The 21,750-nt window shown below is 41.6% G+C and overlaps 1 protein-coding gene across 1 annotated transcript in view; it reads left to right on the forward strand.

The window, feature by feature from the left end:
* Nucleotides 1-8,142: 8,142 nt before the first annotated feature.
* Nucleotides 8,143-21,750, forward strand: part of LOC306849074 (A disintegrin and metalloproteinase with thrombospondin motifs 18-like) — a gene marked incomplete at its 5' end in the record, with an annotated part of 66,541 nt that continues 52,933 nt past the window's right edge. The window contains 3 exons of the mRNA XM_079383932.1: nucleotides 8,143-8,256; nucleotides 8,355-8,415; nucleotides 9,255-9,574. Coding sequence (XP_079240058.1) covers nucleotides 8,143-8,256; nucleotides 8,355-8,415; nucleotides 9,255-9,574 — 495 coding nt within the window. The remainder of the gene's footprint in view (nucleotides 8,257-8,354; nucleotides 8,416-9,254; nucleotides 9,575-21,750) is intronic.

Genomic DNA, 21,750 nt, shown 5'->3' on the forward strand with positions numbered 1-21,750 from the left:
ATTCTTAAGTGAATAAATTTAGTTGAACATATCAGATGAATGAATGATTCAATGACTTGTTCATAATAATGGCTGTGTAGGTTGTCTTCTGAATAAGTAATTACTTTGCAACCATTAAAAATGTTTGTAAAAAATTGTCACTGTTGCCACCTACTGGTGTAGCTATGTAACCTGCAGAAAGAGTCATTAAAACTAGTGCATAGTCTGACAGTCTGTCTGGAAAGGACACAGACAAGTAGAGTGCTGCTGGATATATTATACATTATATCACCATCAAAGATCTACTGAAGATACAACATTCACCTCGACATTCTGTAATTCTAATTTTGCAGGTTGGCAACATCCTAAACCAAACTTTTGTTATGCCTGTTTTTTATATATATTACATTCTAACGTTTTATCAATTACTCTCTTACGAGGATTAAATAAAAAATGTCCTCTGTAAAAAGGTTCAAACTCAGTGGCTGTTTGAGCTGAGAATTTCTTTGAACAGAGGACAGGCAGTGGCAGTGACGAGTGGGTCAGTTCACTGGGTCAGAGTGAATTGACCTCCTGTTGATGCTCGGAGACATCTCTTTAGCCTCTCTACAAGAGAAGAAAGCCAGACTGCCACTCGGCCCACAGCTAATGCTGCCTGCGGCTATTTGTAAGACCTCGTGTGAATGTAAGAAAGCAGAGGTAGTGGGGGGCTAATTTGACAAAGTGAAAGCAAATCATCTTAGAAAGTGAAAGGAGCAAGTAAGAGAAGAATGTGTCTGTGTCCGTGAGTTTTCATACTATTGACGGGCCGGCCAGCAGGGGGCTACATTGGGAATTCCCAAAGCATGCTGAAACACATCCCCTCCTTTTTCCAATCTCTTTAACCTCAGTTCTGTTCACCAAAGGTCTCCTCACTTTTATGGTCTTTTCTCATTCATTCTGTCCAACTCTCACTGACCCTTCCTTTGTTAGTAAAATCACATTGCCAACTTGGGTTATGTAAATGAAAAGTCTTAAATCCTAGCAGGCCTGATCATTCCTTCAAGCTTAATGGATTCAATTTAGCCTGATCAAATTAAAAGAAATATGTCCTCATTTGTTCCTAAATCAAAACCTCTCTGTCAAACATGGGCACTTTAACTCCAACTAACCATGTACGCAGGCCATCAACCAACTCCTGCAATGTTCATAACAGAATTCACACACCACAAACCTTTTGGCAGCAGGACACGTGTCATAAATTGTGTTTATAGATGGACATTATTTTGCAATATTCTCTTAGTAAAATCTAAAGTGAAATGCATGGGCTTTAAAAGAACATTACACTGGAGAAATGGTAAGACATGCAGTAGACATGTAACACAAATCCGGCTTTGTGAGGACAGACTTTAGCATGAATCTGTTAATAAGCCATATGTGAGGCTTTTCTGGCCGAAACCAATAATAAAAGAAAAGATTTCTGCATAATATTACACTCACACTACTATGCATTTGGCTTTTAGAGATGTGGGCAGTCATTAAAGGGGAGTCCAGTGAGAAGTTTATTCTGTCTATATTTGTGGGCTGTGATTGTGATTGTGATTGTGTCCATTGCCTATTTCTATTCTATCCATCAAGCTAAAACTTAAAAAATCAGCAGCTGAGAGAGGTTCTGGCAACATAATTCATTCAGAACTATAAAGATGCTTCTGTAGTGAATAACTCTCTTCCCTATTGTTTATTTATCCAGTAATTTTAATGTTCAGCTCCGTTCACCTCTCTTAATCTTAACTTCCAGAATGGCTCCCTCGGCAGCCTGCTCGGGACTGAGATGGGCCCTGCCTCCTGGTGTGATCAAAGACTAGCTTTATCCTCTAGAGGGGTGTAGGTTACAGTGCCATTCACTTTATGGGTGGTCAAAGGGTCGGGATGTACATGTAACCACATAGGAGATAAATCCTTAAGAGTAGCAAGCCCAGGTCAGCAGATAGGCTGTGATGTATGAGGTGACTAGGGGCGATATCACATCCTCTGCTCTCACGAACCACCACGTTCAGTTCATTGGCGACTTATCTAAACTGTACATGTGGTGCCTTGAAATCAGAGCTCAGTGATACAAAACAACGAGAAGCTCTTGGCTTTTAGAAATCTGTATAAAGAATGTATAAAGACACTTTGAATGCTCAGAAACTCAATGTCAATGTGACATAGAATATGTAAATCAAGATTATACGTATATGACAATTATAAATCAAGTATCTTATATTTTGACTCTGATTAGATTTTTTCATAGCTATGAAGTTGTTCCAGGCTTGTTGAAGTACTTTTAGGTAATTTGTCATGTTCTTACTGAATTGTATTAAAGGAGTACGAGTAGTGTGTGGCTTTTTAAGGAAAATGTATAAACTGTAGCATAAGTAGTTCTACACATCTAAAAAAATTACTTGAGGGTGGTGTAAATTGGAGAATTTTCACTGGTTTTCTGGATTATTGAAAATCAGTGCAAAACTGAGGTGTAACTGTCATTCCTCTTCACATCACATTACTTTATCAAGTGCATTCATATATAAAAATTCAATGTTAGGCCGTAAATATGGCACAGCAGTTGGGTTCCTCATTAAAATCTAATTTGTTTTCACTCAGATCCATATTGGCCTCAAACGAAAAGTTAGTTATGTTGTCATTCTCTTGGAGCTGGTTGCATCACTTCATAGTTTAGAACACTTCAACATTTTTTGTTCTTGATTTTTGAAACCGCTACAGAAAAATGTATGGGTGAAAAATAGTGTGTTCTATTATTCCTTACCTAGACACTATTTAAACTGAACTGAGCTGGATGATGACATCACTGAATTCAATAACGAAATGCCTTTAACTGAAAATCTATTTTTTTAACTTTTCATTTTACATTATTGACACACTATTTTCCTTTTTTGATATTGTGAAGTTGCTTTGACACAATTTACATTGTTAAAAGCGCTATATAAATAAAGGTGACTTGACTTGACTATATAGTATATCTACTTGACATGTCCAATTGTTTCAGTAAAATTAGTCATATGCTCTGTATCTGTATCTTTATCTTGATTATTGTATTTGGAGTGTCCTTGGTGCCACTCCTTATCCCCCGGCTCTAACTGGTTATTGTGGTAAGTCGAAAAGAGCCTTCAGAACAAACATCTGCCTGTTCCTCCAACCTCTCCACTCATGCAATTTTTATATTTCCACACATAGGGGAAAAAATAACCAAAAACAACAACATTTAGGCTGCAATTACAGGAGAGTAAAATTCTATGTCTGAGAGCAAATGAAGGATGATGGTTTCTCATGGTCAAACACGCCACTCAGAAGATTCTTCGTGCACAAACCGCTAACCTAAAAATACACTGAGTCTGGTCTGTTTGCTTGCTGCAAACAAGAACACAATGGTTGTGAGGGTTACGCTAATTCTCTTCAACAAGCATAAATCAGATGCTAAAAGGATGTGGATGTTTACTGCTTGAGTAGTTTTGTGAGCTTTCATGTACAACAATAAATAAGCATTGACATTTAAAGGTGTGAGTACAGGAACAAATTAAACTAGAGCATGCATATAAGCTCAGTAGGTCTGTCCCAGTGTGTATTTGATAGATCAGAGTCAGAGGCCTTTAAAGAGGAATCGGCAGACTCCCAGGTGCCTCGTCTCCCACAAATTATCTTCCCCTTACCTAAACCCTGCAGGGTAAAGCCCACCTGTAGTGAAAGCTTACACAGCTACTTTGTTTTTTGTGGATTGGAAGAGAACCTATAGACCTGTATATTTTGGTCTCAAACAGTTGTAAATGTTTATATTGTTATTCTGTTGACATCATATTTGCATCTGTTTACTTATTTAACATATGTTTCTGGTCTTATTGTGAATCATTCATCTGTGTGAATGCTAATATCTGAAGAAAAATAGTTTTGTCTTCTCAATATTTAATCCAAGCAGTAACTTGCTCTTCCTCTAAAATGACTTTCCTTTTCGGTGCCATCACTGAGGCCATGCATGCTATTGTATAATCTTAACCAACACCTATTGTTCATTACTTTTGTGAAAATTGCATTCTGCCTGCATGGCTTCATTCTGGTATGAACAGTTTCCCTAATCCAATCAATTATCAGTGGTTAAAATGAAGTCCCATCCTACATATTTTGTTGCTTACTTTGTTAGCTCTTCACTAACCTGCACAATAAAGGTAAATAAAATATTTTTGTGCTGTTTTCAAAAAAAGTGCATTATTGAAATGAGACACAATGGTTTTATGGGTCAACACTGATGGCTTTTAAGAGGGAATGGAGGAGGGGCTTCCTCCCAGATTAAGTAGTCATTAGTTACAGTCTTATCAGATGTTTAGGCATCGTTTAATACATATCTGAGTCTTTTCCTCTTACCCCCCACACAGACTTACACATACTGTATGTGTGCATGCCAATGCACTCTAGAAACACAAAGGCTAGACAAATAGATATTACAAAACAGAGCTAAACATATACAAACCACTCTCCTGTGTATTTGTATTTACATAAATGTATTTAGATGAGCATTTGAACCTTGTCTTGAGTCATGTCATGTTGATAGTATTGGACTTATTTATTTTTTTATTCCCCTGAACTTCAATGAGTTTCACTGGCAATGTCAAACTGTTTTTCTTAAACTGGGCTGCTTCTCAGTGCTAACATTATGAAACATGCTTGATCATTTATAGAGTGCTGACACTGTTTTGAAGTCTATATTCTCAGGCCAGGTACACAATAGCAGGGAATAGTAAACAGACAGTAAACAACATTAAACAGAGAGTAAACAGCCACATCAGCACCAATTTAACCATTGTTTGACCCATAACACACATGTGGACACAAGTGCTCAAAACACTGATTTCCTCAGGCCTTCAAATCATAAGATAACAAATAACAGGGATGTTCTCCAGGGTATGAGCTGAAGTCAAGAGGTCAGGCTTGAAAGGCAGTTGTTTCCTAGTTATTTCCTATACTGTTTGGGGTTTCAGTGACACAGTCAAATAAATAGTGGGTGCAACCACCACTCAAAGGTGTATAGATTCATGTCATGGTTTAAGATTTATGACCTCTCCATTCAACATCCTAGTCTGGATACCACATTTACTTCCAAAGATACAGCCCACATAGACTCTATTATGGATAAACAATTTTGTTGAGTAGAATGGAAATCGGTCCTTACAAGCAGGTTGTGTGTATGTTTTTATATAATCAAATGTGTTTAATTCTACAATTTGTATGACTTTTAGGTTTGTCCTCCTCAGCAAAAAACAAAAACAAAACAAAAAACCTGATGTTATCAAATAGGCCTACATGTAGATGAGCTGTGCTGTGTATTTCTGCATAAATAAATTGAAACCCGCAGATCATCATTATTTGGAGATGTGCTTTGACAGACCATCAGACATTACGGTTCCAGTGTTGCACTCTGTTCTTCAAACCCAGTACGGGGTAAATTAGGAGCAGATAGGGGCAACCCTGACCTGGCATAGTTCTCCCCAGCTGGAGCCGCTGCTGGAAAAGCCATTTCTCCACAACATGCAAACAAATATAAAACAAATGGTGTACAGCCATGTAAAGAGAGGGGGAACAAATGTTAGCAAATATGAGGTCAGAGGCTGAGTTATGACCTCACTGCCTATTACATTACGTTAAATTGCAAAAGTTGCTTTAAACGATCATATGTGTCAATCTTTTGCATGAAGCAAATCTGAATTGATGAAGATGCACGTTTAAGAGTCATTTCATTTATTCCAGAAGTTTGTATTGACAAGTACTGTATTATATCTGTGCCCCCCTTTGAGGCTTTAACTGCTCATTGGTTTGTTGTGTGCATAGTCTGACTGATTGTTGGACAGACATCTAAGAGTGAACCTTTTGACTATTTTTGACACTCCATTTAACGTACTGTATACATAAACCCATATGTCAACCATGGTATGGTGTTGCATGTTTAGCTATCTGTGCCTACTCCATTCGGTGGAGTTTGGGCACAGTTTTAAAACCAGAGAAAGAAGTACTGGCACAGAAACTTGGGTAAATAACAACACTGTAGTCAAAGCAAAACCATCTTCCTTTGGGGTTTGATACATTTGGCTTTGACAAGCTGAGCCCCCAGCCAACATTTACTAAAACATCTGACAACACTCTTTCTGAGGACTTTTCAAAATTAGGCAACAAACTAATGGATTGTAAAGCACAGTTAAACTCATTGGATGATTCTTTTCACATGGAGACTTTCTTTGAGCTACTTGTCATATGGTTGATATTGTGTAGAGCACGGTAATCTTGGCCTCCTCTGTTCATTAGAGACAAAATCCGAAGCCCTTGCGAAAAACAAACAAAATAAAATATCTAACTACTTTAAAGCCACTTCTTATGACGTCTTGATTTGATCTTTTATTCTTTGGCTGAACCTCGACTTTAACTTTATGTGATTCATAAACATTTTAGTATACAAATCAGGTAGTTTTATGAGCTCCTTTAAGAAACCGGTGAACAGGAAAAACAAATGCGAGTGCTCAAATTCACCCAAATGTAGACAGAGCTTTTGTCTTAATAAGACTCTGGAGTCGGTGTGTCATAACAGTCCTCTGTTTGGTTATCATAGGTCTGGGAACCAAGAACCAGTTAATATTCAGACCAGGTTAAATCTCTTATTAAAAATACGGGATTTTCTCACTAAGTGCAGACTTATTCTTATAACACTGTGCTAAAATATTTTCGACAGTGTTTGCTACTATTCAGCGTTGCCGCAGTATTGAATCCACAGCGTGAAATTTACATCATCAGCAATCAGTGTAGACCGATACCGCAAAAAATTGCTTAATGAGCAAGCCAGTGAATGTAATGTGCTTTGAGTGAAGTGCAATTAACCAACAAACTACTCATATCAGTCAGTTCTTTTTAAAGAATCAAAAACAAAGTGCAACCAGTGTAATCCGGTTCCTGAATGAACAACTCTTGCAAGTTCGTTGTAGTTGATGCAAAACATACAAATGCAACCAACTAAACTCTGATTCCCGAGTGAATGACTATTGTGAGCTTCACTGAATGAAAACCGTGTGACTAGTGTAGCCCGATTCCCAAAAAATGACTCTAATGAGCCGTTTTTTGGGGGAATCAAAAGAATACAAGAAAAAACAAAAAGTATGTCATGTAATGATCTGGGTTACTTAAGGTTTGGGACTTAAATTAGTTTAATGGTGCCTTCTAAAGGTAAAAAGGGTAATTCAAAGTCACATATGTAAAGAACTGTAGCATGCTAAATTTATTTCTGATTTATATATGTTCTGTTGAAATCAAATGATCCCATAATTTGGCATAACAGACAAATCTCTAAAATATTTCTGCTTAAAAGATGACTAGTATAGACTACAACCAGAATCATGTTGTCTGGAGATCTTGTTTTTGCACAACTTTGAAAAGGTTGAATAGATGCAGTATGAGATGTCGCATTTTAGGCAAAGAACACACAAAAATAATCAGTTAAACAAACTACTGTATTCATTGTAGACTAAGCGTTAAATATCAGCTGAGCGCGTGCAGAACAGATATTCATGACAGTAGAGTTTTAAGAACAAGACCTGACGTGAAAGCGCTTCATTAAACAGTACAGCGTACAGTATCATAAATCATCCGGCAGCCCATTCAGAACTCTTCACATTCACATTGAACACATACACTCTTTCGACAGCGTGCGTTTACTTGCTCGGACCGTTCTTTTAGAGGGAGTGCTACGAACATGTATCCCTTTTAATTGAACTCTGTGATCTGTTTATGGACGGTCGGACAGTGAGGAGCGCTACACTGAATCGCCCGTAGATGGTTGTCGCTGATTGGTGGAAATTTAGACCCCCACCTTTTGCCCATTAGCCGGTGCCACTATCTCAGTAGAGTTTACACACACACACACACACTCACACGCGCGCGCGCGCCGACTGTCACTGCTCAGCAGTCAGCAGTTCTGTGTGTACCTGCGCTTTGCAAACAGAAGCGTTGCGCGTAACCCTAATGAACCCGGTGGATCTTACTTTAGTAACGACAGAAACAGGGCAGTTTAAACAATTAGCAATGCCTCTATATTGCATTGCATGGATTTACGAATTGTTCCTTTCCCCGTTTTTGAAGAGGTAACAGTAAAGGTGCATGCATGACAACATGGATTGCCTTTTCCTTTTGCTCTGGAGTTTACAAGTCCCTCTGGTAAGCAGCACTTCAGTGAGATTATTGGCGAGTGTGTCGTTTGGGAACTTTATAAAGGCAGGTGACAAGCTGAGAATGAATGATTTATTATACATATATTTTATATTCATTGTTCTTATCAAGTTAATTTTGGTGAGTTATTTGCACTTTTGCAGGCTCTGCAGTTCTGTTGCTTTCACTCCGTAACATCGGTCGACCCCAGCGTCCTCTATCAAGGTTTGTGTCTTTACGCACTGCAACTGTATTTCTATTCTGATTGATGACAAGCCAGTGATGGATACCGATGCATGCTCTCGCGCTCTAGTTGAACCAAAGATCCCTACCTGGATATACCTGTACACATAAAGATATAAATACGCTTAAGCATGCCACACAGATCCGGTGAATTAAGATATTTACTCCCAAATATGAGTTTCCATGCCGGCGGTCATGCGTTAGAAGGATTCCCTCCACTCTTGTCTGTCGCGTACTGAGCAAGTCACAGAGAGTTTTTGCTTTTTTAATTAACATTTACATTACCATTCAAAAGTTTGGGAACGCTTGACTAAATGTATGTTCATGTTGAGCTATTGGTGAAATACTTGACATTAGGTTTATAGATAGATAGTGGCTACAAGGAATATAGTTAATTTATTCGTCATTTCCACAGGGTGCACAGGCTACACTGGGCACTGAAATGTTTGAAATCTCATTCAAGGATATGAGACAGTACAGAAAGGCTGCATACAGACACATGTGTATAGCAATATTAAATAAAGTTTAAACAGTGATATATCGATTTAGAGGTGTATACAGGAGGTAAATTTTTTACGGGCTTTTTAAAAAATATAATATAGTAAAATTTATATTAATATTTCCCAAATATAGGGAAAGTAAATAAACCAACAAGTATTGTCAAGACCCAATGAAATGGTTTGACAGTGCAGTTTTCCTTTCTTCATTTGAGAATATTTGATTGGTCAAAAATCTTTGTAGTGCAGGATGAGTCATCAATATAACTGGTGATGGATTGGTATTGAGTCAGGTGATTTAAACTGTGTTGGTTCCCCTCACAGATTACGATTTTGCCACACCAGTGGAAGTGGACTCATTTGGAGGCTACATTTCCCACGATGTGTCAAGACATGGAAGGAGCAGGAGATCCCTGTCAGAATCTGGTGGTCCAGTGCACTATCATGTCTCTGCATTTGGCAAGGAATTACACTTAGACCTGCAGCCGTCCCATGTGCTGGCAGAGGGGTTTACCGTACAGACACTGGGTGCAGAGGGCATCAATATAGCCACCCTTGACCATTCTATTCATAACTGTCTCTATCAGGGTTCCATCCGAAACCATTCTGAATCCTCTGTGGCTATATCCACCTGCACAGGTCTGGTAAGTGGCTCCTTTTACACTAAATCGAAGATTCACTGCCTCCAAAATGAGCTACATTAATGTCTTACATAGGCAACTGCTTTTTAAAAAGGCACCCTAAATGAATTGGAACCTCATGACTGATTTTAAATTATTTATATAGGCAGCAACTTATGAATCATGCATCATATGAAAGCATTTCATTCAACAAATGGTTTGGAAGTTTGTAATTATTTCAGTAATCAACTATCATCTTGGAGTTTTTTCACTGATCTTGTTGCAGAGCATTCTGGGATTGCCTTGTGATGTTGCCTTTGAATTTGACCAAAACATATTTTAAGAGGTAGCATAATTAAGTTGTTAACATTTTGGAAAAGGCTTTGTGTCTTAAGTGCACTTAAACTTTGCCCTGCTATATATTAACATTGATCAGTATGATTATCTCTGAGTTTTATGTAAATTACATGAATAATAGTGAGTTTTAGATAGCGGTTTACACAATAATCATTTCCCTTACCTGTCCAAAAAAAAAAAAAAAAAAGGAGACGCAACTTAGGCATGAAATCTCTGTCATTAACTCTTTCCAGTTTCTGTATGCCGCACCAATGTTTTCACATGTTTTGTCCCCTGGCCTGTGGAGTCAGCTTATTAGATTTTGGAATAAAGGTTATATGTGCTGTCCATTGTTTGTTTAATCATTAAGAACATGGAAAATTTCAAGTGGCTACCAATGTTGCTAGTATGCATACACGTTCGAGTTACAGATAAGTAAAGTATACATTGTGTCTTAGGTATATAAGGAGGTTCGGTATATAAGTGTGCCTCAGAGCATATATAGTATATAGTCTGCAAGAAAAGCTCATTAAAACAGGTCAACTGGAGCACGAAGTGCAGACATAGTGGAGCACTGAGCTATACTTGACATGGTCTTTATGTTTTCCTTCGGAGAGGATCACATCTCACCTTGGATGGTGAACTGCTGTAAAATCATACCCAGAGTTCTGCTGACGTTCTTTGCCTCCACTCCCTGCTCTTTTGTTTAGTGTTTGCCCTGCTTTCCTGTCTCCCTTGTTCGCCACAATTAAAGTCAGAGTGTGGTTTCAGGCGCTTGGCTGGCAGCGCTAATCTCTGCATTGTCCTTTTCATTAGTGGTAGCTTCTCCACAATAAAACAGCAGTGACCCATTCTTTTAAAACTGTGTGACAACACAATGTGATTTGGGAGCAATTGCATCTGAATAGACTGCAGGGACTCTTTGATCTACTCCCCCTTCTTTTGAAGCTCTTTCTTCTGAATGATGGCCCAAGTTCTAGGTGATTCTCTCTGCGGTCTTAAAGGTGCCCCAATTTCAGATATACAGGATGCCAAGCGAGACCTGTGTGTCCCTTTAGATTTTGTGCTTAAATGTACAGAAGCAAAAGGAAATGTCTGAGAAAAAAGAGGTCTCTCACTCTGTCACTCAGCCTCTTTCACTCTCCCTTTCTTTGTTGGAGTGAAAAAGAACGAGTCACCGAGGACTTTAACCCTTCCATGTCATCGCCGCTAGATGAGGAGCTTTGTATTAAGTACAAATGAGAACCCATTCATCCCTCTGCTGATCCGCAGCAACCCCTTGTGCAGTGAAAGGCCGAGGAGGCAGTAGCTTAGAGAGAGAGAGGTTTTGTGTTGCGAGAATGCCAGTCCAAAAGTAAAATCAATGTGGACGAGAAACCCCACAGTCGGTACATTCAGAGGTAATACCGTCCATTAGGTTAGTAAGTTGATGAAAGTCTGATTTGCTTGTACTAGTTCTCTTGCTCACTGTTAAACAGTGCATAACATAGCAGATGGACAGGGATTCAGTTGTTAAATGAAGAACAGGCGGTCCCAGCCTTTAAATCAGGAACAGAGGGATTTACTCACTAAATCCTGCTTCATTTAAAGTTTTTAATTACTGAGAGCCCTTCAATTGCTGTTATCACTTGCCTCAAATGGATTGTCTGGCCCCAGATTTAGCGGCATGATCAAACGTCTTCCATCCAACCCTAAAACAAAACACATCATCGTAGTAATGAAATGCTGGTTGTGGATTAGTTTGGTCATGTGTGCTGTTTTGAGGTTGGTTCAAAATCTTCTAGGTGGGCCGCATCCAGGATGGCATATGAATGCCAGTCCCAATGCTGCTTCAGTTTGTAAAAGTTGATTAGAAGGTGGAGCTTCTGAAGTGCTGCTCTGCTACTTCTTGTTCAGAGGTCAGAACTTCCACCGGATCAAGTTGCGGTGTCGCATGGTTGTGCAAGTTCAGAGTTGCTTTTCCAGCCTAGACATAGACAAATCCACATCCTCGGGCCTTCTCTGGGTCACGGTTCCATATGGCTGGTGATAGGTTCAAGCCCATCCCCCTTTGAAATGGCTGATCCTGCTTTCTAGACGTGTTTTGACTGGCTGAGCCACCATGCTGTCCAGAATTGGTTCTAGTACCACAATGAAAGGCTTAGAGATCTTTCATTATACTGTTCAACGTGGATTATTGATGTATGATCTATTCTGGTAGTGTTGCTATATTTAGGTGTTATGATTTTTTCGACACATAGCCACTCATTCAGTAACTTTAACACATTCACTGCCCTGTCAGCTTACCTTTTTGGAGCAGGTAATGAGACAGTAGACTTGACGTTCCTTATCAGTTTATGTTAACTGATGCCATTGTTTGCTAACAATTAGCATGTTAGCAAACTGCTGGTTAGGATAACAATTGTTGACTAAATAGCCGTAGTTTTTGAAATGTTGACATTGTGAATCAATTAATTATCTCAGTCAACATGCATGGCTGGAAAACGTCCCACTGCCTTTATCATGATGCCCAACTGAATAGAGATGCTATTTCCTGATATTGTAGTAAAATTTTTACAGGCTGTTTTGTGCTCTAAATGAAGGAAATCCTCAGCTTTGTTGATTGTTTGTCTTGGTTACTATTCAGTGTATTCTACCAAAGCTAGTTACATTTTAAAATATATACAATTTTATAAAAACTTGTATTTTAAATTGGAATAGTATTTCACAATATTATACTGTATTTTTGATCAAAGAAATGCAGCCTTGGTGAGCCTTGGTGACTTCTTTCAAAAATGTTTAAAAATTATACCGATCCCAAACTTTTGAATGGTATTTTATTTTCTGTTACATGTTCTCTCTCCCAGCATTTCATGATTAGGACAGAAATGTGAATGAGAGTTTTTCAGAGTCCACCAGGCAGACAAGCTGAGTATAGTTAATTATCCTCCTGGTCTTTTGAATGGTTTGCAAGCAGGGCTTTGTAGGGCAGGGGATTCACTAGATTTGCCCTTCACTGAATTTCAGTTCTTTCCAAACATGTCCAATCACGCTGAACTCAGACATGACCTTTCCCAAGCCCCTCATTGTCTCTTCTGTTCACAGTCAGACTATCATTTCTTTTGCCTAGTTAAAATTTACATGACATGACATAGGAAATAAGTTCCTATATGAGTAACTTATTCAAGCCCACCTTTAAGATAGGATCTGATACTCATATTGAATGAACTGAATTAACGTTAAGCCTTCATAATTGTACTGATTGAGGAGAGTGTGATATTCAATGTGTGAATTAATGTAAATCTTATCTTTTGCGTAAACTGTGCTAACAAGTAGAAACATATGACTGAACAGATAATTAATTAATTATGTAGTATGCACAAATGTTACATGTTCACTTTTAGTCACTTTTGCTAAACAGGTTTCCAACAGATTTTCTCTCTCTCTTGGGTCTTTGGGGGGTGGGGGTGCTTCATGAATCTTTTTGGATGGCAAAGTGTTCTTTTATCTTTTATGGACAGCCCGGCCCATAGACCAGCCTTGTGGGTGCTAGACTGTTTGTGAATGTGTGAGGTGTGTATGTGTGTGAATTGCTGCTGAAGCACTTCAGCTGTGTTTATTCAGTACCAGACCTGCTGGTTCAAGCTGATGTGCTAACGTGTGGGATTGCACTTAGGGACAGTTGTGATGCTAATTCACTCTGACTGGAAAGGAGGAAATCTGTCAGTGCGCTCAAAGCTTGTGTGGATACACTGCAGTGAGAGTACAGCACCGGGCCATTCAAACATCAATGGAAGAGAGAGGCTGGGAATTACCATATACAGACTCCGAGAGCAGATCTGTAGTGCTTGTTTGACTCAGGAAATTGTGAGAAAATGCTTTGGGGTTTCTGTCAGACATGTTTGTTGTCATGATTGTTACTTAGAGATTCTGTTGAAATTTTCGCCACTTGAGACCTTCTTCCTGGCATCCTAAATTAAGTATAGATGCATTGGGGCATTGATTTTGTATAAATAACTCAAGATAGTTGTGCCTATATACTGTATATATATATATATATATATATACACACACACACATGTATATATATATACTTTCTTTCAATGTACTGTATATAGTTTCAACAAATGTAAAAAATATTTTCTGGATAATGTTTTAATTTCTTATGGCTGTAGAACGATGAAAACATAAATGGGAATCATGAATTATTTAAATGTTGTTTTTATACCTTCACATTTACTGTTTTTCTCACATAGTATACAAGCGTGGTCATATTAGCAAACTTTTGTGGGCATAGAAAGGTCCATGTAGTGTAGCGATGTACAAAGCACAGCTCACAAAAAAGTTACTTTCAGACCAACCAGCCTTCTGTTGGTCCAAGTGCATCCAACTTAAATCCGCTGTAAAATTTGCTGAACATAGGTAAATGTGATTGCATCTTAACTTGGGCTTAAACTATGTAGATGCCTTCATATTTTAGGAACGGAGTCCTTCTTAAACGATATCATCATATTATGTATCCTTTACATCAAATGTTTGGAAACTCTCAGACTGGTATTGCACACAGCTTCAGTCTCACTTGCTTGGTCAGTTTACAATAATTTGTTTACCATAGAAATACCATTATGAAAAGGTTATGAAAAATTATTAAATGTGATTTACTGATTTGCAAAATATGTGTAATGATGTATCATATCACAATTTAGTGATATCCTGCAGCTACAGGGGCATGTCTGTGATTCTTCCTGCCACTATTAGATTCAGTCCCTTGGATTAACCACTCGGAGTCTGCTAGCTGAGACTCAAATGTGCTGCACCAAGGGAGACAATGCTCAGGTGAAGTGGTGAACATTTATACTTGTCTAAGTTTTGGGAGGGCAGACAGACAAATTGAAACCAAAGTGAATATATGCTGGGTTCCTTTGTAGTTACAAATGTTCCCCACTCCCCCTTTCATAATTCACGGGGTGTTATGCCATGTTAGCACTATAGGAGTTGCCAGGGGCTATTCCCTGGTGGTCTGTGTGGTGACAGTGATGTAGAGGCTGATTAGGGATGCCAGAGAGAGAGAGGCTGTGGGAGAGAGTGAGGAAGAGGAAAGGCAGGCTGGTCCTGTTATAGCTCTTGTTCTCACTCACTTGAAGACCTGAAACTAATGGGCAGTGGTGAAGTGGCTGTCGCACCAGCTCTGAGAAGCCATAAATATTATAAGGAATCCCATATCTCTTGCCTTGGACCATTTGGGACGGGCATTTTAAAAATCTAATTTCTCCACTGAGGTTTAATTATGTTAGTCAAACTCATGCATCTTTCTTAGAGTAATAGTTATGAAAGGACACCCTTTTGTCATTGACAACCTAGCTTTGCGATATCTGAGGCTTGGCCAGCAGTTTCTTGTTTTTAGTCATGTCTCTTGTTTATTTAGGTTTACTGGCTTACCCATTAGACCAACTTTCATTGTGAACTTGCTTCAACCTCTCTCTCTCTAAGCAACTTTAAAAGACTTTAGTTGGTGTTTTGCCATATTTAGGCTAATTTTTGAGAGGAATGAAAACGAGGGTGCAATCAATTGATTGTACTGTAGTTTAAAAACAATCCAATTGTTCAACTGACAGAATATCTTTCCAAAAAAGCTCCATAGAACAGTTTTGAAAGTTGTGTTTTGAAGATTATCATTGTAAAGTGTGTAAGTCTGTTTCTTACAACTTGTTTCGGTAACACCTTAGATTACAATCAGCAAAGAACTATGTAAGCATACTGAATTTACAGTGTACGTTTGTGTAATTATAGTGTACCTATAAAGAAAGTACGTGTAGGTATAAGGGAACAATGTGTTACGTTTGTGTAATAAGGGGATAACAACCAGATATGCAACCTGCAAAGAACTGCGTAAGTAAACTGAAGTCACAGTGTAACGTTTTTGTAATATAGTGTACCTCCGTGTAGGTATAGGGGAATAATATGGCGATTTTTGGGGAATAAAGGGGTAACAACCTGTAAAATTACAAATCATTAATACTGTAAGTATTTTGAAACTAAGGGGTACCTTCTAGTGTTACGTGGTATGTATGGCCTAAACAATAATCTTATGTTTGGGAGTGATTTAGAAAGACAATATTCTTTTTATAATTTTAGGCCTAGGTATTTTTAACCAATATTATTAAAGGAAACATGATGGAGATTAGCCTACTGAACAACAAAACTGGACATCTAGTGAAATGAGTTAATGAGTTTCAGCTATGATTTATAATTCACAAGTCAGCTTACCTTATGAAAGCTTATTCGTCGATCTCAGCAACTTCCCAACAGTACTATCACCAAATAACTTTGCATGATATACCATCAAGGTTCAGTGCAGCTTAAAACAAGCTTACCTCTTTCCATCTGTTTACAGAAATAAAACAAAAACATGATACATTTGTATTTCAGTGGATGTATACTGTGATGTTTTTATAGCACAAAAAAGGGTTTAATTTGGCCATCAAACAATTAAATTAAAACTAGTGCAATATTTTTTTCTCTGTAATTACTGTGCAAAAATACACTTGTTCTGTGTTTAAGCCCGACTTTTTCCTCCCTTATTCCATGTAGTTACAGGGTAAATACAACATTTGCTGGCTGTAAATTAGAGTGGTGCTTGTTCCCCCCTTATTCCATGTAGTTACAGGGTAAGTGGCTACAACAAATTGCTCTGAAACGATTGTTTATACAGGAGGTCATACATTATATATCAGGTAATATATCAATAAACATGTTGACTGTTTAATTTAATTCAAATATTATTTGAAATTTGGGTTTTTAAATTAAAATAACCCACAGTATGACAACAGTAACAACACAGGCAACAGATAATAAAAGATAAAAATGTATTACACCAGTTCAGAAAAAAGTGAAGCAACTCCAGACTTATAAAGCTTATACAGTTAGCAACACTGTTCCTAACCAAGCACCGTTGGGTTACTTATTACTGATATCTACCCAAATTGGGTCAAATCAAGTCATTTGGATTGAAACAACAGCCCAGCGTGTTTAAAGGGGTCCTATTGTGCTCTTTTATAAAGTCTTGATTTTTTTTCGGGGGTGTACTAGAACATGCTCTTATGCTTGGTGGTTCGAAAATCGCATTATTTTTCTGCCTTTCTGCCCAGCCTGGCACAAACGGCTCGATTAGTTCCAGGTTTGATGAAGGCCCGCCTTCCGAAAAACAAAATGTGTTGTGATTGGTTAGCTGTCCCAGTGCATTGTGATTGGCGAACAGCTTAGATGGCGTTTCAGTACTGCACCGCCCCTTGCCAAAGCAAGCCGTATCAATTCACAAAGACATATTATATCTATGCCAATTCAGACCCCGAGAATATTGAACAAAAGGATCGCGCAGAACCTTTGCAGGCACGGATATTGCAAGACATATTAAAGTCGTAACGTTATTGTTATTGTTGTTTTTTTGGTTAAATCACATTTTAGATAGGAGGTCAACAACATCTTAAAAATAACTGCATTTACTATGTACAGATGAGTGCAATGGTAATATGTATTATGTTTATTGTTTAATTCTAACATTATAACATGAATTGCAGTGAAACTCTTATACAGTTGAATTTATTTATACCATAATCCCACATATTTATACTATTTGTGGCCGCATATATATGCAAATTAATTATCTGCCAGCAGGGGGCGCTGTTGGAGCAGGAGAGAGTGAGGTTTCACCGGTAACGCTGTACACAAAGCAGCGCTCCGCTCACAAACGCTGCTTTATCAGACATTTCATGCAAGATGAAATGAAAATCAAATCCATAAGTTTCTGAAAACAGTTGGTTTCCATCAGAAGTACAGTGATATAAAAATACCCGCTCCGGGTTTCGATTTTGAACCGTGCAGTGCTCAACCAAGCGTTCTCCTCACCCGCACACCATTTGAATTTCCATAGACGGGTTCCCTGTCGATACTACACTCGTACTGCGTCGCTAGACGCTATGGGGAAAAACTCCTTTTTCTCCGAGGACTGAAGACTTTTTCAATCACGCAGTGTGACTGCACGACCATTGGTTCGCGCAGTAATAAAAAACGAACCAATGGCTCGTCAGGTACTGCACGAGCCTATGGCGGCAAAGCCCGCCAGAGCCCGCCAGAAGGGGCGGGGTCATCTGGCTATATAAGCGGGCGCTTCGCCATAGGAAAACAGATCAATTCTCCTTCAGCGACGACCTCTTCGCTGATCCAGGACTCCAGACGCTCGCCGTTGACACGCATCGCTGCGGATTGGAAGGCTGCCTTTTTTCCCCGCTCCCCGCTGATCCAGCCCGCTTTGCCGAGCCGCTTCAGCGATCAGAGCAGACGTCAGCTCGTCCCCTGCTGCCATCCGGCGAGCCTTCAAGAAGAGCAAATTTCTTCTAAAAGAGCAAGCGGCGTTGGTGCAAATGCCGCGCCGTCAGTGCGTCTCGTGCAAGCTTTCGCTGCACGATGCCGACGGCCACTCAGAGTGTGTTTCCTGCTTGGGTAAATCCCACGCAGAGGCCGCTCTGAGCGAGATGGATTGTTCATACTGCATGAACATGAGTCTCGTGACTCTGCGCGCTCGGATCGCTTTCTTTTCAGAGAGCGACTCCGCCCCTCGCGCTCTCCCGTTTTCTTCCTCCCAGGGACCTGGTGGGAAAAAACGGCGGGGTAAAGGGCTTAAGCGCTCAGCGGCGAGCGAGCTCACGCCGGCTCAGACCCCGCGTGCCTCGCCCCCGCTATGCAGAGTGGATTCTCCCGTCCTCTTTGAGCACGCGGATCAACGTCCCTCGGTTGGTGCGAGTGACGTGATCTCGTTCGGTGCTTTTGAGGAGGAGCTATTAGATGACAGCATGTCTCTAATAGCGTCAGACGCAGAGGATATCTCGGGCTCTACCATCGACCCCGCCCCCTCCTCGTCTGCCGAGCCCAGCGAAGCAAAGCAAGGGATGGATGCCGAGCTCTTCTGCATCATCTCTAAGGCCGTTGATGAGCTGGGTTTGGAGTGGTCTACGCCGGAGGAGCCCACTCGTAGTCGTCTGGACGAATGGTTCCTGCCGGGGCGCCGCACGGCCCCTCGTCAGCGAACTTCTCCGTTTTTTCCGGAGGTCCATGACGAACTCACGAAGTCGTGGCGTTCTCCGTATTCGGCCCGACTCCGCTCTAACTCTTCTTCTGCTCTCTCCTCAGTGGATGGCGCCGAAGAGAAGGGCTACGAGAGGTTGCCCCCTCTTGACGAAACTGTGGCTGCGCACCTTTGCCCGCCCTCCGCCATCGGATGGAAAGCAAAGGCTGCTCATCCCTCCAAGCCGTGCAGGACGACTTCCACCCTCGCTGGACGACTTCCACCCTCGCTGGACGAGCATACTCCTCCGCCGGGCAGGCCGCCTCAGCGCTTCACTCCATGGCTGTGCTCCAGGTCTTTCAAGCCAAACTCCTCCGATCCATGGACGAGTTCGGGCCTGATCCCGCAGTTTTTAAAGAACTGCGCAGTGCCACCGACCTGGCTTTAAGAGCTACAAAGGCTACAGCACAGTCCATTGGGAGGTCAATGGCCAACTTAGTGGTGTTGGAACGCCACTTATGGCTAAACCTCACGGAGATTAAGGAGGCTGACAAGGTCCCCTTCCTCGACGCACCGGTCTCCCCTACTGGGCTCTTTGGACCTGCCGTCGAGGGCTTTGCAGAGCGATTCACCACGGCTCAGAAGCCGTCCCAGGCTATGCGACACTTCCTGCCTAAACGGTCCAGCTCTGCAACGGCCACCAGTCGCCCCAAGCCTGCTCCAGCGCAACAGCCAGCTAAACCTGCGCCGTCGCCCGCTCAGCCTACAAAGAAGCCTGAGCCTCGGCAGCACTCCCGCTCGGCCAAACGCTACCCCTATCCAAAGCGTCAAGGACCCCGGCCCAGGCTGACCCTGGACCCTGCGCCTCCGGCGTCGTCCTGATCTGATAGGAAGAAAGAGGAAGGGTCAATGTCCCGCAGACGCTGGACCAACCCCAAAACGCCCTCTGTTATGCCTTCAAGCACCCCGTTCAGTTCTGGGTGCCAAGGCAAACCGGTTTGTTTCAAATCCTGTTGTGAATCACAGGCCCTTTCCAGAAGTGCCTTCACATACAGCCGCTGTTATAGCGAGAAAAATAAACATTTTCAAAAAGAGAGCAAATTTCCTCTTCCAAATACCAGGTGCGTCGGGTTCCCGCAAGGCGACTCACCACCCGAGCTAATCCAACCCCTTTCCACACGGGCCAAGGCCTGGCGGGCCATCCCCGGAGTGTCACAGTGGGTTCTGGGGATTATAGAAAGAGGTTATACACTTCAATTCGCTCGAAGACCCCCGCGGTACAGCGGCAGGGTCCCCACCTTAGTGCGAAGCAGCAACGCTCACGTTCTGCGAGCCGAGGTGCAGAAAATGCTGGCAAAAGGAGCTATAGAAATAGTTCCCCCAGCTCAGAGCGAGTCAGGCTTCTACAGCCGTTATTTCCTCGTCCCCAAGAAGGATGGCGGCCTCCGGCCCATCCTCGATCTCAGACGTCTGAACCGCGCCCTCATGAGACGGCCATTCAGAATGACTACAGTGAAGCAGATCCTCTCGCAAATTCGCCCAGAGGACTGGTTCTTTTCGCTGGATCTGAAAGATGCTTATTTTCACATCCAGATAGCCCCCCAACACAGACGATTCTTGAGATTCGCCTTCGAGGGTGTGGCTTATCAATACACGGTCCTGCCCTTCGGGCTGGCTCTAGCTCCCCGCACTTTTACGAAGTGCATAGACACGGCTCTCTCCCCTCTGAGACAGATGGGAATCCGTGTCCTGAATTACCTCGACGACTGGCTCATTCTGGCACAGTCAGAGGCAGAGCTGGTAGCACACAGGTCCCTCCTCCTCGGGCACTTGGAGAACTTGGGACTCAGGATCAATTTAGCCAAGAGCTCCCTGTCCCCCAGCCAACGAACATCGTTCCTGGGGACAGTTTTCGACTCCGCCTGCATGACGGCGAAAGTTGCGCCAGATCGCGTTCTGGCCATACGGCAGCTCGCGGCTTCCTTCAAGATTGGAGCCTCCTACCCACTCAAATCGTTTCAAAGAATGCTGGGCCTCATGGCCTCCGCATCGTCAGTTCTTCGGTTGGGCCTTCTCAAAATGAGACCCCTTCAGTACTGGCTGAAACCTCTAATTCCGCCTCATGCGTGGCGTCATGGACGCATTCGTGTCAGGGTGAACCGGGCCTGCGTGTCAGCCCTGGTCCCCTGGAGGAACCTACAATGGTTCGAACAAGGCGTGACAATGGGTTTGGTTTACAGAAGGAAGGTTGTTACAACAGATGCTTCCAACACAGGTTGGGGAGCTCTGTGCAACGGCAAGCCGACCTTCGGCTCCTGGACGATCGCAGAAGGACAAATGCACATCAACTGCCTCGAAATGGAAGCAGTATGTCGAGCTCTTCAGTTCTTCCTGCCAGTCCTGAAAGGTCACCACGTGCTAGTCCGCTCGGACAGCATGACGGTGGTGTCGTACATAAATTGCCAGGGTGGGCTCACCTCGAAACGCCTTTTTGAGATGGCAGAGCGCCTCTTACTATGGGCTCATCTCAACCTGCGTTCACTGAGAGCAGCTCATGTGCCCGGCATTTTGAACCAAGGAGCAGACATGCTCTCTCGGAACAATGTCCCCTCAGAAGAGTGGATGCTCCACCCACAGACGGTTCAAGAAATCTGGCGAACTCCAAAGACAACTCTCACTGCCAGATTTACTTTTCGAAGAGCAAGGACGCGTTGGCCGACGAATGGCCCAACCTCCTTCTTTACGCTTTTCCCCCGATCGCTCTGATTCCTCAGGTAATCAGGCGGATCAGGGAATGCAAGCACAAAGTGCTTCTAGTGGCCCC

Source organism: Barbus barbus (genome assembly GCF_936440315.1).
Source record: "Barbus barbus genome assembly, chromosome: 1".
NCBI classification, from domain to species: domain Eukaryota; kingdom Metazoa; phylum Chordata; class Actinopteri; order Cypriniformes; family Cyprinidae; genus Barbus; species Barbus barbus.